Source organism: Nelumbo nucifera, chromosome 8 (assembly GCF_055504915.1).
Source record: "Nelumbo nucifera cultivar China Antique chromosome 8, China Antique-T2T, whole genome shotgun sequence".
Classification (NCBI taxonomy): Eukaryota; Viridiplantae; Streptophyta; class Magnoliopsida; order Proteales; family Nelumbonaceae; genus Nelumbo; species Nelumbo nucifera.
In genome coordinates, this window is record NC_142656.1 from 32,738,788 (window position 1) to 32,756,437 (window position 17,650).

Here is a 17,650-nt window from a genome sequence, read left to right on the forward strand (position 1 = left end):
TTCTCTCCCAGTTGTTATTTCTATACTTCTCTCACCCTTCTCTTCACTTTCCCTCTTCCTTTAACAGTATACACCATTTACATAGTATCACTTGTGACCGGCAGTTGATGCTAGAAAGGGTTGTGGACTGATCACAGCAACCTATAATTGTGTTTAGAGTGGAGACCTGATCACAGGCCGGGCTCGGGCTTCAGGACAGGCCCATTCAAATTTTGGCAAAAGCCCAGCCCATGCCCAGCCCATGAACAGGTTAAGTATGGCCTATGATTACTTACATGTATGATTAAGGTCCGAGATCCATGGTAGAATTGGTGTTAAGAGTGCAGAATCAATTCTATGAGTTTTCTTCTGCAGATCAGTGTTTTAAAAGTGCAAGGCGCAAAAAAAGGCACAAGGGTCAATTTGTGCTTGAGGCGCAAGGCGCAAGGCGAAGTGTACACCTTTTTAAGCAAGGCTCAAAAAAATGATAAAAAATCAAAAAATGCCAAAAAATTCAAAAAAAATTATTAAGCATAATATTAATAAAAATATAAACTTAAATTTTAAAATAAAATGTTTAAAACACCTATTATCTAAAATTAAAATACATAAACATAACATGTAAAGCATGTTCAAATGAGAATTTAAAAATAAAATCAAACATATAAAACATTTTCAAGCATATAAACCCACAATCTCTTTTTTCTCAATTGCATTACTTCAAGTAGCTAATGTGACAAATTGCATTCCTGATTCTACGAGCCGCCTCTGTGCCATGCCCCTCGAGGCAAGCCCAAACAAGTCCTTGTTAGGGTCTTAAATTCTTAGTTCTCACACAAAAAATTATGATAGTTTTAATTGCTTATTGAGAAGATATTTTATTAGGATGAATGAATGAACAACATTACCAAAAAGGGGGTTCTCAAAAAAAGCAAAAAAGTGTCAAATTTTCAAAATCCACGCGCCTAGTCTGAGGTGCAAGGCACACCAGGTGTGCGCCTTTTGAAAGGGCTGCGCCTAGGACTTGGGCGAGGCGCCTTCCCTAAAATGTGCCTCGCCTGTGCACCTAGGTGCACCTAAGGCATGCCTTCACTGCTGCAGATTAGTATCTTCTCTCAATTGCAGCCTTGAGAAAGTTCTCTTTTCTCTTTTCTGCATAGTTACAGTGACCATATGTGACAGTGGAGTTGTTCGTCTGGTTATTTAGACCCTGCATTGATGTTATCAAAGAGGGAAATAGTCTGTACACCAATATTTTAAAAGCACAAGGCGCAAAAAAGGCGCAGGAGTCAATTTGCAATTGATGCACAAGGCAAGGCGCACGCCTTTTTGAAGCAAGGCATAAATTTATAAAAATATGCTGAAAATTAAAAAAAAAGGTCAGAAAATTCAAAAAAATATATTAAACATAATATTAATAAAAATATAAACTTAAATTTTAAATTAATGTTTTAAAAAACCTATTATTTAAAATTAAAATACAAAAACATAAGATGTAAAGCATATTCAAATGAGAATTTAAAAATAAAATCAAACATATAAAACATTTTCAAGCATTTAAAACCTCTAATCTCTTTTTTCACTCAATTGCATTACTTCACGTAGCTAATGTAATGTAAAACATATACATTCCTATTTCTACGAGCGGCCTTCGTGCCACGCCCCTCGAGGCAAGCCCAAACAAGTCCACGTTAGGTCTTAAATTCTTAGTTTTCACACAAAAAATAATGATTTTATAGTTTTAATTGCTTTTTAAGAAAACATTTTATTAGGATGAATGAATGAACAACATTACCAAATTGGGCTTGCCTTGAGAGGCGTGGCACAGGGGTCCAGGGCCTAGACGCTATGTTCAAAAAAAGCAAAACAGCGTCAAATTTTCAAAAGGCGCACGCCTGGGCTGAGGCGCAAGGCGCACGCCTGGGCTGAGGCGCAAGGCGCATGCCTAGGCGCACCAGGCGTGCGCCTTTTGAAAGGGCTGCACCTAGGACCCAGGCGAGGCGCATACCCTGAAATTCACCTCGCCTATGCGCCTAGGTACACCTTTTAATGGTGATCAGTTTTGAAGACTTGAGTATGTGGCAGCCAGTATGGAAAAGAGAACAATTAAGGAGATGGAATTGGTTTGCTACTGGTGTGAAGTCAACATTCTCCTTGTTCTTGTCGCTGGAATTGTTTTGGGAAGTGTTCATTACAGTGTGGATGATTAAACTAAGCTATGACAACATCTAGAAGGGGTAAGATTAAACCTAGTTGTTGGTTCCATGCGTGTTATTTGTAGTGCAGCATTGCATATGGCTTCCATTAAGTTCAATGGGGAGAATTACAAACCATGGGCCAAGTCTACGGAGGTCTTCCTTTCAGATGAAAGTTTTCTGGTATTAGATCTACAAGAAAGGAAAAAGAAATAGAAGAGAAAGGGATAATAAAAAGAGATTGGTCCAATGGGAAAGAGATTAAGGGTCTGTTCATTTCCTCTTAACTCTTATCTCTTAAGAGGAATCTTGCAACTTTAAGAGAAAAATGGTTGTTCGTTTCCTCTTATCTCTTATTTCTTAAAGTGCAATCATGCAGCTATTTGTTTTCCAATGATACCCCCAAAAAGACAAACAAAAACACTCATATATGGGGTCAAAATGGATATTTGATAATTTTCAGAATTCAGAACAACATTCTCTGCATTCAGAATTCAGAACAACATTCTCTGCATTCAGAGTTCAGAGGAAAGAAAAGTTCACCAATACCAATATACCTCTTAATGTAATTATTTCACTTTCAGATGTCAGACTTTAGAGCAAACGAGCAGGCCCTATTATTACACTCAATTATAATTACTATTGTACTAATATAATAATAAAAAGAACAAAATTGCATTACTACCTTATACCCATGTCATCTAACACTCCCCTCAATCTAGTCAGTATATTCATATAATCCCAGCTTGTTACATACTCCACCCTCACCCAATTCAAATTCTTGGTAAAGTTTTCAACTTTCAGGCTTCATATAATACCCTTTGAGTACTTCTATCTAAAAAGTGGCAATCAACTTCTATGTGAATAGTTTTCTCAAGAAACACAGGATTGGATTTACGTGAACAACATCTTGGTTGTTGCAATATAACTTCAAAGGAGTTATCACCAAGTATCCAATCTCTTGGAGGAGATGTTTCAGCTAAACGAATTCATTGGAATTATGATAAAACAATTACAAGAATAGGAGAGAAACATTCTTAACTCTCGACAGCAGACTTTTGCTATTAGAATTGAGCCCAGAATAAATGATCCCTTCCCACCCCTTGTTTGGCTAACACATCAGCAAACCCATTCGCAGTTCTTTTAACCCAACTGAATTTCACATCCATATTTTGTGTCAACCACTTGAATCTCTTCTTTTCATTATTAAAAACCCAAAATCCTTTTTCTCCCTTTTGCAACCACTCCACTACAGCTTTGAATCACCTTCTATAACCAGATTTCTTAGATTCATATCCTTAGGCTTTTGCGGTCCCTCCATGACAGCCATCACCTCAGCCCTTAAAGAATCCCCTACTCCAACTGGGCCTGAAAACAGGCTAACAATTCTGCCTTCACAATCTCTAAACACCTATCCAATACCAGACGACCTGGATTACCTACACTGCTTCCATCAAAGTTTAGCCTTTTTTATTCATTCATTGGTGGAGACCAACTAGGGCTTACAATGGACTTATGGTAATCAGACCTGGCCACTTCCTTCCAATTTTTTTATAATATCACCTGTTGAGCAAGCAGCAAACAGCTCCATTGATTTTACCCAATGTATCACTCTCACTATGATTGTTTCTTCGACAGCCCCTCTAGTTCTTTCCTTACCTGAAAACAGTCTTGCATTCCTTTCTTCCCAAATGGTGTAGCTCACTGCCACCCTCAAACATCACCAAAACACTCTTCCCCTTTTCTTTGGCCACCTAAAAAGGTAGAACTGTAGAAGAAAACAAGCTTTGCACTTTCATCAGAGGAAATCACCTACACCCAAACAATGAAAAAAACCCTTCCCAAAGAAAAGTTGCAAAGGGGCAGGAGATTAATAAGTGAAAGCAAGTCTCTCCATTGGCCTTACACATAACACATCATTAAGGGGATTAACACCAATTGGTTCTTTTCCTTTCGATTAAATTATAGGTATTGATTCTTTCCAGAAAGACTTCCCAACAAAAACCTCCAAGCTTGAGAGGGATGGGATTGCCCCACACCTCCTTAACAAGAAAAGGAATCAGAAGGTTGAGTAAGAGTCCTGAAAAAGGAAGCACAGGAGTAGATACCGAAGGAAGAAAGGTCCATATACGACTATCAGGTTTCGAGGAATCCAAGTAAGCCCCATAAAGGATATGAAGCAAGTCCAAAATAGCATTCAATTCTAAATCCCTTACCCCCCCCCCCCCCCCCACTTCTCAAGGAGAGGTTATAGAGGGATTTATCTTTCAAGTAGAGGTTACCCACCCAAATCTGTTCCTAAAATTTTATGAGATTACCAGAAAAAAGGTCATACCTGACAACAAAAGGCAAGATAGAGGTGAGGATAGAATGGATGGCCTTCCAAGGGGTAACTCTGGTAATCGCAATCAATAATCTAGCATCCCAACCATCGACTACAAACCCATGAATGCCTACAAGCATCTTAGCCCAAAGCTTATCCTTCTCTGCAAGTAGTCTCCAAAGCCAATTCCCTAACAATGCCACATTATTCTCAGTGCCACATTTACGATGAAAGATCTTAGTCCAGTCACTTACATTTTAGGTCTAGAAATTCAGCAGTATCCTCAAGGGTATTTTATCAATCAACAAGAAGTATGCCTCAGATTTGGTACAGATGGTTCGTTTGTCTGACTCTAAACAAGTTGAGACTCCCTTGAACTCAACCACAAATTAAGTAAAGATGAGGGTTAGTTGCTTTTGGATGCTACATAGGCAGCTTGTGGGTAGTCTTATCTACTACTATGACTTGGCCAAAGATCTCTTATGCAGTTCAGATTGTAAGTAAGTTCGTTTCTGCTCCTTGTCAACCCCATTTCTCTATTGTTCTTCAGATCATCCATTATGTTAGGGGAACATTGTCACATGGACGCTTCTTCTCATCCTTTTCAACTATGATGCTTAGAGCTTATGCTAAAGCTGATTGGGCAGGTTGTCCTGACACTCACCACTCTACTACTGGTTGGTGTATTTTTCTAGGAGATTCCTTAGTCTCTTGAAAATGCAAGAAGCAACAAACTATTTCTAAGTCATACTGATTCTACTCTCACTCCCACTCATCCAATCTCTGAGACAACTAAGCTTTGTGTTGCCCAGATAGAGATAATCAATGATAGCTTTCTCTAGAAATCTAGTTTCATCTTTTGTGCTGGTGTTTCTCCTCTTCAGCTTCTTAGAAGCTAGAGAAATCTTGGTTGGCAGAAAAACCGACGCATGGAATATCCCATCCTCTTAAGTCCAACCATCTCAATTGATGGGTTGAAGTAGCTCATTTCCTAATAGGTGACCCACTGGTTTGGAAGTACAACACCAACAAGGATTCCATATTGCGAGTGACAAAGGAGACTTACTCAAGCTGCAACATATTGAGCCCCATTGCTGAGCACAAGGATGGCAACAACAATCAGGGCTGTTCTATTTCATCAACGGAGCCAATGGACACTATGAGAAGGGGCAGAATCTGATTGTGATTGTGCTTTCTTCAAAAAATAGGTTCATTAGCTTTTCTTTGGCGCCATCTCCAGAAGAAATTGAGGAACCCATTGTGGCTCCAAGCCTCCAACAAGCAATGCTAAAAGCTTGAAGGGTGGGTTGATGGTTGTACTTGGGAGCTTGGTGGGGATGGTTTTATTCTGAAAAGAGGAAGGTTTGGTGGGAAATCTCAAGTTTCCACTTGAGGGGATTATTTAATTCATTTATTGGTTATTTTTCTCGAAATTTTTTGGGCATGAGTTTGTCACAATTACTAAGATTATAACGAGATTTCTATACATTGAACAGAAAAAAAAAAAATGTTTCTAAGTCATCTACTGAAGCGGAATATACAACAATGTCATCTGCATGCAGTGAGATAATTTGGCTCAATGATTTGCTTTGTGATATGGACATTGACCACTCGTCTTCCATTCCACTCTTCACTGATAACATGAGTGCTATCAAGATTGCATCCATTCCTGTCTTCCAAGAGCATACAAAAACACATTGAGGTGGACTGCAATTTCATCAAAGATCCCCTTGTTGGCCATATCTATCTCTCACATGTTTCTTTTGGCTTGTAAATCGCTGATTTCTTCACCAAAGCCATGACTAGGGCCAGACATAATTTTCTTATAGACAAACTGATGCTTGTTATATCTTTTTTTTTCTCTTTCTCTTGCTCGAAGGTAAGCATGCCTCCAGTAGTTGCTGAAGTAATTACTTCAGTGGATTCATAGAAACCCTCTACTCGATGACTCGAAGAGGGCTGGTTAGTGAACGGTTCATCCATACCTTGTTTTTGGACTGGTGATTCAATCCAATTAGGAGTGGAATTCAATCCTATTAGCAGTGTTGATCAACAGTGAATCTTGTTGCAAAACCTACGATAGTGTGTATTTCAGCCACAATTGACTACTAGTAGTACAATGTGGTGAGTACTGAACAGTGTAGTGTGGTATTAGTAATTGAAGGCTTTATTTTCATAAACCCATGTAAACGACAGGAGAGAGTTATGACATCTATCAAATGACATATTGAATGTACAAATAACACCTATCAAATTAAGTGGTGAGAGTTATGTGCTATGGGCTCAGTCAGTGGAAGTTTTTCTTAGAGCCAAGAAAAGGGTAAAACACGTGAAAGATAAAAATACCCTCAGCTAAGTCTCAAGGGTATAGTGAGTGGGAATAAGAGGAATCACAAATTATGATATGATTATGGAATAGCATGGAGACTAAAATTAGTGTGAATTTTACATTCTTAGATGCAACCAAAGAAATTTGAGACCATGTGCAAGATAACACTACAAGGGTGTATCAAGAGTGCTTTAATCTGTAGTAGGGAAATCAAAGCCTTGATGAGTATTATGCTAGTATAAGAAACCTTCAGAATGAGCTTAATGAATATCATCCTTAACATTGTATTTTAAAATTCAACAACAGCAAAGGGAACAACTTGATGTCACTAGATTTTTAGTGGGTCTAAACCCTGAATATGAGCCAATTAGAGCACAAATATTAGGTGGTGCTGATCTTTCCTCTCTTCAGGAGGTGTTTGCCCAACTACATAAGATTTCTATTGGGCCTTCAAAGAGTCCTACTATCTCTAACAAGTTTGCTTTTGCAGTGGAAAAAGGGGGAGGTCATAGGAATAGAGGAAGTGGTCGTGGAGTTCAAGGAAGCCGAGATAGTCCTTTGTTTAACCATATTGGTGAGTGTAGTGGAGATCGAGATTCAAGAGAAAGTCATGGTAAAGGACATAAGAATGGTCCTAGGAAGTGCGCATACTGTGGAATAAAGGCGCATACTGCTAATTGTTGTCATGAACTTATAATCTACATGGGCTAACCACGTTGTGACAAGTGGTGGTGGTGAAATCAGTGAAAATCAGCAAGCTAACCAAACACCTTCTACATCTATAAGTGCATCTACAAAGTAAATGGTGAGTGTTCCACATAATGAATATGGAAATGTTCTTTAGGTTCCTCACAACATAACACTACCACCCTTGCCTACTCAGGTATGGCTTATTTGGCATTCAAACCTTCCCACTTGATTATCGACTCTAGAGCTTCCAATCATAAGACTAGGACTTCAGGTGTGTTTTCTTCCTTCTCTAAGTCCTCCACATCCCAAACAGTTACCCTAACTAATGGTTATACTTCCCCTATTTGTGGTGTTGGTATTGTTGACCTTTCATCATTATTTTTATCTTCTGTTTATATGTACCCAAATTTTCATTCAATCTTATGTCTGTTAGCAAATTGACTAAGACTCTTAATTGTTCTACCACATTTTACCACTCTCCTTGTGTTTTTCAAGATCTCAAGACATGGATGAAGATTGGTAGAGGGCATGAAGCTAATGGATTGTATTATCTTGATGGTAGTGGTCTAAAATTCAGTCCTCTCTTACTCCTTAGTGGCATCGCAGGCTTGGTCATACATCTCTTAAAGTACTTAGTTACTTATTCCCACATTGAGTTGAGTCATCCTTCTTCCTTGGAATGTGAATCATGTCAGTACAAGAAAAATCATTACTCTTTAGTGGCATTGCAGGCTTGGTCATCCATCTCTTAAAGTACTTAAGTTACTTATTCCCACATTGAGTTGAGTCATCCTTCTTCCTTGGAATGTGAGTCATGTCAGTACAAGAAAAATCATCTAGTTCCCCTCACTCCTAGAGTCAATTGTCGAGTTTCAAGCCCTTTTGCTTTGATCCATTGAGATATTTGGGGTCCAAATAGAATTGTGTCATACAATGGTTACAAATATTTTGTAATTTCTGTTGACAATTATTCAAGGATGACATAGCTCTATCTTATGAATGAAAAAAGTGAACTATTCTCCATTTTTCAAAAGTTTCATGCTGAAAGTCGTGCTTAATTTGGAATAGCATGGTATTATTATTCATCAAACTTCCTACACATACACACAACATAATAGGGTGTCTAAATGGAAAAACCACCATTTGCTTGAGACTACTCGGTCCCTTTTACATGATGTAAATATTCTAAAAGAATTTTACCATGATGTACTTACATCCTGATTTATCATCAATCGGATGCACATGTCTATTATTGGAGGTCGTTCTCCTTTCTCGGTTTTGCTTCCCACAATGTCCCCTTTTCCTCTTACTCCTACAATTTTTTATTGTGTATGTTTTGTTCACAATTTGGGGCCTAGGATGGATAAGTTGGATGCATGTTCCACGAAATGCATCTCTCTTGGCTATAATCCCAAATCCTAGCACTCATTTATTTGTCCAGACATCACTTTCTATGAATCGATTCCATTCTTTACGAGTCCAATGTTCCTTCCTCACCACCCATGTTTCCTCTTCCAGATCCTATTCTTGCAGTTCCAGTTGTGTCCAAGCCTTCATCTTCAATGCAAGTTACTATTGAACGATCACCATTCACACAAAGTGTATACTCACTAACAAGTATGGTTGTAATCGGATTGGATTCAGATCAGATTCAGCAAAATCCAAATCCGATCCAATTATTAAAAAATTGCATATGAATCCAGTCCAAAATCCAATTAGATTTGAAGACCTTGGATTCAAATTCAAATACAAAAAAAAATTAAGAAGTTAATTACTTTCTAACTTTTATATATAATAAATAAATGTAAATATAACATACCTATTATTATTATTATATATAAAGTCATATCTAATAATGATATATAAAAATATATTTATTTATAATTTTAAATATAATTATATAATTAGATCAATAAATATTATAACATAATCAGATTCGGAATTTAATCGAATCAGATGGAGTCAAATCCAAATCCAATCTGATTATTAATCGGATCGGATGTTGGATCGAGCCACTGAATTTTGGGTATCATTGACAGACCTACCAACAAGCACCCACTCCTCTAGTTCTTTCTCCATCAATAGATCCAACAGTTGTTTCTCCTCCTTTTGACTTTATTCTTCCCATTGCATTCGTGCAAAGATAAACGTAGTTGTACTCTTCATCCCATTTCCAATTATGTTACCTTTTTTTTTGATAATTGAAATAAATTTATTAATCAGCAATGATAAATAGTACAATGTCCCCAAGGAGAGGCACGAGATGCAACCTCTCCACACTAGTTAAGTACAACTTTCCAATATACTAGAACAAGTTACAATGTAGCACAAAAAAGATCCTCACTAGAAACCCCCTGTTTGGACAAAGAATCAGCCATAGTATTAGCTGACCTGCTTACCCCATTTTACCTCAACTCTCGTATTATTGGTGTTTCAGCAATTCAAACCAGTAGACAAGGAAGGAGAGAGAGAAGAAGAAATAGTCGAACTAGTGAGGCTTAACCCTACTAGTCGACCATAATATGCATTATGTTGTAATTAGTGTACAATGACTAAACTACCCCCACTTAAGTATGGGACAAGAGAACTACAGAAATAATATCAGGAATGCCACATCAGCATACAACTTAAACATGATGAAAAGACTACTCTACCCTTACTCGACCAACTCTAACACCCCCCTCAAGCTGGAGAATATATGTCATATAATCCCAGCTTGTTACATATATAGTTCACTCTCCCTGGATTATTAACTCTGGAACCTCTGATCACATGGTCGGGACTCCAGGTGTGTTTTCTTCTCTCTATGAAACTTCCACATCTCAAACTGTTACCCTAGCCAATGGCTCCTCTTCTCCCATCTGTGGTGTTGGTAATGTTTACACGGCATCTCTTTCTTTATCATCTGATCACTACCACCATCTCCAGTTGCTGCCATTATATCCCCCAATCAACACCTATTTCTAATGCTGAATTCTCAGTCACCAAACAAATACTGCTGTCAAGGCAACACTACAGCAGTCTCCAAAACACTGATAACAGTCTCACAAGCAGTCAACAAACTTGATGTAAACTAACATTCAGATCAAGAACTTGATGTTTCAAAAAGATTCGGCTACCATTCAGATCAAAAATTTGATGTAAACGACCATTCAGGCAGACTCGGCTACCATTCAGATTAAAAACATTGATGTGAACTACCAGTCAGAGATATTCGGCCACTCCTTTCAGCAAATTTTTTTTTCTTTCTTTTCACACCACTACTGACAACTCAGAGATATTAGTCACCATGACAGCAACACAACAACTAAAACATCCACACAAACCCTCTTGAAACTACTCAATAGAGGGTAAACACCACCACACGACTAGGGCTGTCACTCATGGTGACAGCAGTATTAGACTGATATCCTAGGGCAGCCGCACCTTCCTAACACTTGTAATAGGGATTGCGGCAGTCATAAAAAAAATAAAAAAGTACCGCAGTTACCAGGTTGTGTGCCTCAGATTTCGCAGCCCAGAGAAGGAGAAAAGAGAAGAAAGAGAGATCGCAGGTGGGAAAACTTGAAGCCGCAGCTTTCTCCTTTTGTATCTTTGATCACAAAACCTATAAATAAAGAGTTGGTCAGTTGGGAGAAATATTGGATTCTCTCTAGTCGCTTCTCTCTATCTTCTCCTTCTTCTCTTCTCTTTTATTTTTCGCTAGGACTTAACCATTAACACGGTGAAATGAAGATGTTCAAAATATAATAATATTAAAATGAGCATATATATACAATTATACACCTTATTATGACACTAATAAAATAAAGTGTGTGGGGAGACACCAGTCACGTACAGATCATGACAGAAAACAGAGGCATTATATCATGTTACAATATAAAGTTAAGTATTCTTTCAATAGCATATTTACCACACATTATAGATGCAAATGCAATTATATATGGTAAGGACTACAAAATGGCCCCAAAAATTAAACTCGAATATAAGACCATATTAGAGTTGCTACTTTTGGAAAAGTATGACAGCAATTATAGTAGTAAGTACCTTAGATAAGGACAAAGAAATAGCATCAGTTGTAAATGGGGTTCCCTCCTTGAGCATATATACTGCAGTTGGTGATGAACTTTGGGATCCCAAATGGCTAAAAGAAGCAGAAGCCCATGGAGGTCTGGTACGCATATACGACTTTGCCATATCCACAGGTGATCCAACTTCAACTTCCCTTTCAGCAACCTGAGTGGGATTATCTAACATTAAATAGAAATGACCAAGAGATAGTTCTTGAAAAGGAATAACTTGAAACAAATGAAACTTGCAAAAATTCAACGAGGAGGTATCAGCAATGGGTAGGAGGACTGAAGAATAACTTGCATAGAATCTTCAGATTACACTTGAACTAGACAACCTAGTCAGATTCTTGTACTTAATATAGGATAAATACTTCTATGAAGCTGCTGAAAATAAATTGAAAATACTGATCTCTATGCAGAACATAAAAAAACTAGCTAGAAGAACCTATCATCATCTTCAATTCATGTGCTACACCAGAAATTTCAACAAATATAACAAGTATTACTCGGGATGCCCAATCCCCAAAACATGACAGCCCCGGAAAAAAACAATAAAAAAATACATGCCAGAGAGGATGAACCTCAATAAAAAATCACTGCCTCACATCCCTTTAAGCAAGGTTTCCAGAAAAAGAATTATCAGATCTCCACAAAAAGATAACCAAGGTTCTCTTCAACCAAGAAAACCATCCTACAATTTCTCATCCACCCAATATCAACCAGAAAACCATCCTACAATATGTACTTCTACAATCTTTAAATACGCCTCCAATTTTTGGTAATAAGAAAATAAATTTTATTAATGAAAAAAGATGGAATACAAGTACAACTAGGAGATATTGAGAGATGACCCAGCAAAAGGAAAAAAAGTTACATAAACAAAGAAAACAAACAACTAGTTTCATCCCCCCAGTTCCAACTCTAAGACTCACCATAAACCAATCCCAAAAGAGTCTTTACTATCATCTACAAATCCTTGAAGAATCATGATCCAGTCCAAAATTCTTCTCCTAATAATTGAGACAAGATGGTTATGACACTTGTTGGTACTCAAAAATTATTCTGTTTCTCTCCTACCATAATTCCCAACAGATTGCAAAAGGAACACAACTCCATGCTTCCTAAAGATAAAAACTCATAGCTAATTAGAGGGGGCTACTTGAGAATAATCACAAGCCTGACTGGATAGAATTGAACAATTAAATATTACATAGAAAAATTAATGTTGAGATCTTCCAGATACCATAGACAATTTTATCTTAGAAAATGCTAAAATAAAAATATGCCTAACTTCAATATCAAAGCATATAGGTAAGGATTTCTCAAATTTAAATGTCCAGAAAGATGACCCAGTTCCCTGAGTAGTGAGTAGCTTAACACACAATATTCTGAAAACCGGTGCTGTACCCTAGCTCCTAAATGTCACAAGTAAACAAGTTGAAGAAAAGGACATTTAATTATGAAAAAACAATCTTTAAATACTCAATGCCATATCCTATATTCCTGTAAAAGAAACGTAATCAAATATTAATACCATACGACCACAGGCAGAAGGTTTCAGATAAATGAGAAAGTGCTTTCAGGAGGATGGACAATCCTTAGAAAGATATGGAAGACATAGGAAGAAGCATCATATCTGCAAGACATCGTCTGCACTTGGCTTTAGAGCATGTAAATGGAACAAGGAAAGACATCAACAAACCTAAAGCAACATTAGCCAAACAGTAAAAAGTAGATGGAATTACTTAGTACTGCAGAACAAAAAGAAAAGCAAATTGAGAACAAGTCCTAATAATCTAGCTTCCAAATAAGCTAATTACTAAGATATAGGAACTCCAAGAGAAAGCAAAGAATCGCTGACATGTAGTTGCTTACTAGAGTTGAAGGAAAGTTAGCTGAGAACTAATCCATGCAATCTAGCTTCACTAATAAGGCTACCATTAAGATAAACAGGAACAGAAAGAGATAGGAGAGAATTACTAACATTTAGTTGTTTAATAGGTTTCAGAGTACAGGTTCCATGGTCCACTACTGTCTTTGCACTAGATTCAAATCTCTTCTCTTCTAGCCATTTCTTTGCCTCCATAACAGCTGTATTGCGTAGACTGGTGACATTTCCTTCAAGTGAAGAAGCCCTAGGAGACAAATTATAGTTATCGGCTAAGAAAGAATATGCAGCGGATGAATTTTTTGTATGCCATTGCAGTTCTGAAGAACCTGCCAAAGCAATACTACTTCCAATTATTCTGTCAGCCAACTCATTTTGTCTTCCATCTTGTTCTGTAATGGTTGGACAGTCTACAACTCGTGATTGAATAATCTTTGTTAATCTATCGCACTCATCCCTGGTGAAATAAATACCAAGACATCCATTCAGAAATTCAAAGATTAAAAGCAGATGTTAAATGAAATACCATTTTTTACTAATATAAACATAAATATTTTGCAGCAATTTTGTATCATTTATCAAATCTAATTAAACCACAAAAGGAATTGCCCATTTTCATGACTGGTTCTTGTGCATGGTTTAGACCAAAAACAAGGTCAGCAAATTCCATTTCAAGGAAAAATTGGGTAATGGAGATTTTCCTGGGGCATTTAGTGGGAACTTTTAAAATTGCCTAAGACCATACTTATTCAGGTGACAAGGTGAGAATAGGAACCACCTAGGCAGGTTTTTTTTGTTTTTGACAAAAAAAGTTACTTTTTTATGATTAAATAAAAATTTATTAAGAGCTATGATTTGTTGATTTTGATTCATACTAATGTGTTCCATATTTTCAATTTCTTACTGGTCTGTACTGAAAATTATGAAACAAGGCCAATTATAATGAGGCTTGCATTTAAACACACATTATACCATTAATTCCATGAAGCAATATCACTTCAAATCATATATTTCCATATTCCACATACAATATAATCAACTCCTATCAGCAAAGTAGAAAGTTCTTTTTATAGATACAGAAAAATTTTATTAACAAGAATCAAACAAGTAAAAAGGCATATTTAGGACTATGAATTTTCAGGTAATAAGAATCAAACAAATAATCAAAGAAACAGGTCAATAAAATCAACACAAAGGATCAACACAGAAAAAATACTGCTAAATATGATATATTTAGAGAACAAATAAAACAGAACAGAGTATACAACATATGATGCAGTGCTTCTTTGCTCTTTTCCTTTTCCTTGCCTAAGAAGGCAACCAACATGTATGCAAAAAAAAAGCAAAAAAAAGTATAATATAAAGGAATCCCCAAGAAAACATTATATTGCTCCCCCCCCCAAAGGAATAGAACATGGTATACAACTATGCCTAAGACTTCCACTTTGACGGAAGAACTATAAAAATTGAATGTTGAATGTTTGTGTGGAACTTCGAGAAATGTTGATACAAACATAATCAATATACAAGTACAAAAATTTTAAAGTACAAACATGCTTGTAAATGGTTATATATGTTCATTTCTACTCAAACTAATATCCATACAAATGTAGTTTCAATTGAGTATCTTTAAAGTTCAAAAAGACACGGCAATTTATATGTTAATCTTCTGGTTTTTGTCATATTTTTTAAATACTAATAAATAGACTAAAGTTCAACTCAACTCATCCTTAATCCCAATTATTTGAATCAGATACACGAACCCTTTCCCACCATTCTGCTCTATCAAGAAGCATCTTAAATCATGACTTACCATTTAATCCACACTTTGGTCTTCCCTTTGATCTTTAGAACCTTCTAGCAGCACCATGCTACCAAGTCACCCCTCACCAGTACAGTCATTGTTCATCTATTCACAATGTCACATGACCAAACAAACCATCTCAATCAACTTTCCATCATCTTGTCCCAAAATGGTGTGACTCCTAAATCCTCTCCAAACTGCACATTCTAAATATATCCTTTCTTAGAAGTAATTTTACTAAAAAGTAACCACCACAATAAGCAAACACAGGGCAGGCACAATGAGCTGCCAGGCTGCAAGAGACAAAGATAAATCATTCCATAGGCTAACAGATCGCAGAAATTGCACAATGGACAGATTAGATAAGTCATTGGTGGCAGCAGCCCAAGACCCAAGCTTACAACTGGTTATCCTGGTTAGCTCCTCAAACTTGTATGTGTTGTTGAAAATTCTATTGTTTCTCGGTCCATACTGTTGTGGCCACCGGTTTCCAGGTCAGCGGCTCAACTGTCCGGGTCGACCGGTTCGGACGATTTGATTATTAGGGCAAATATTATTACCTATTCTTAGACTTTTAGTCTTGTATGAGAAAAGAGAGGCTGGTTGTCAGCTGAGCAAAAAGAAAGAAGAAAAGAAGGAAAGAAAGAAAGGAAAAGGAAGAAAGGAAGAAGAGAGGAAAAAAAAAGGAAAGGAAAGGGCGAAAAGAAAGAAAATAAGGAAGAAGGGAAGGAAGAGGAGGATTTGGCGTTCACTGGCAATGACGATGGCAACAGCAACAGCGAGGCAGTGGCAACAGAAACACAGATTAGATCTCAGATCTGAGATCTAATTTCTCTTCAACATCTGCAATCTTCTTTTTCTTCTTCTTTCTCTGCCGTATCTGGGATCTAGCGATCTCAGACCTGAGATCATTCTTGTCTCAGTATCTCCGCTCTCTGATCTCCTTGCAACTTTATTAAACCACAAACCACTGTCTGGGTGGGTCGATGGTTCAACTGCCCGGGTCAGCAGTTTTTGACCAAGTCAACGTTTTTTGGTCCAGGAACGGGTTAAGGGTGAAACAGAACTGGTTGCCTAGATGGTTTCCGGGCCAAACGGTCCAACCGTCCAGGTCAACATCTGCAATCTTCTTCTTCTTTCTCTGCTGTATCTGGGATCTAGCGATCTCAGATCTGAGATTATTCATCTCAGTTTCTCCCCTCTGATCTCCTTGCAACTTTATTAAACTGCAAACCGCTGTCCAGGTCGATGGTTCGACTGCCCGGGTCAGCAGTTCTCTGACCAAATCAATGGTTTTTGGTCCAGGAATGGGTTAAGGGTGAAACAGAACTGGTCACCTGGACGGTTTCCAGGCCGAATGGTCCAATCGTCCAGGTCAACGATGGTTCAAAAACACTGGTCCACACAACAGCATCAAGCATACCCCACACAAGCTTTCCTTTGTTGCTCAAACCCTGAGGTACCCAAGATCACTAACAGCCTGAGATGCAACCCAGTAATAGCTTTGCATCTCTCAGCACAGCCAGATATCTTGAGCCATAGGGCAGTGAATAAGGAGATGGTCCACCTTTTCCAGGGCTTTTGCACACATTAGACAAGATTGGTCTTGAATCTGCAGACCTCTTTTTAGCAGGTTATCAATATGTTGTTAGGCATTTCCCTGATACAGAATACCAAGCAGAAAGCTAACTTTTTAAGGTACAGATGGAGTGCAGCCAGATTTCATGAGCCGTAGGGCAGTGAATAAGGAGATGATCCACCTTTTCCAGGGCTTTTACACACATTAGACAAGATTGGTCTTGAATCTGCAGACCTCTTTTTAGCAGGTTATCAATCTGTTGTTAGGCATTTCCCTGATACAGAATACCAAGCAGAAAGCTAACCTTTGAAGGTACAGATGGCCTCCAAATCAGCTTACAAGCGAAAGCTCTGTGACCGAAGGGTCTCAGGTTTCTAGCAAAAGATCCGACTGAGAAAATCCCGCTTCCAGCACCACTTGAGCAGCTCCACCACACTCCCTAGCTCCCAATCATGAAAATTTATGCTAATCTGGGAACCCAAGCCACATTACCACCCTGCCTTTGATATGACTCAGACACATAAGCTTCTTCATTGTCTGCCAGCAAACACAACTGTGGGAACAGCTGTTCAAAAGGCCTGCCTGTGCCCCATCACCTAGCTTGTAAGAGGTACCTTTTGAGAATGCATTCTAATTTTTGATAATACCTTTCCATAAAGAGCAGCCATGGGAAGGAAGAGGATCATTTTAGGTCCAGCCTCCTAAGGGCACACCATATTTTGCAGCAATTATCTTCCTCCATCAATCCTCTCACTCAACTCCAAACCTCCAGATCCATTTACAAAGAAAG

General features: G+C 37.8%; 1 protein-coding gene and 1 pseudogene across 1 annotated transcript in view; one reads left to right on the forward strand and one right to left on the reverse strand.

Annotated features, from left to right (window-relative positions):
• LOC104603165 (flocculation protein) overlaps positions 1–17,650 on the reverse strand; it is a 73,262-nt gene that overhangs the window by 20,099 nt on the left and 35,513 nt on the right. Inside the window, exons 4-5 of the mRNA XM_010267124.3 lie at positions 13,574–13,934; positions 11,564–11,752 (exon numbers count right to left, since the gene is read on the reverse strand). Of these exons, the coding sequence (XP_010265426.1) occupies positions 11,564–11,752; positions 13,574–13,934 (550 nt within the window). The remainder of the gene's footprint in view (positions 1–11,563; positions 11,753–13,573; positions 13,935–17,650) is intronic.
• Positions 5,186–5,976, forward strand: LOC148789835 (early nodulin-like protein 14 pseudogene; annotated as a pseudogene).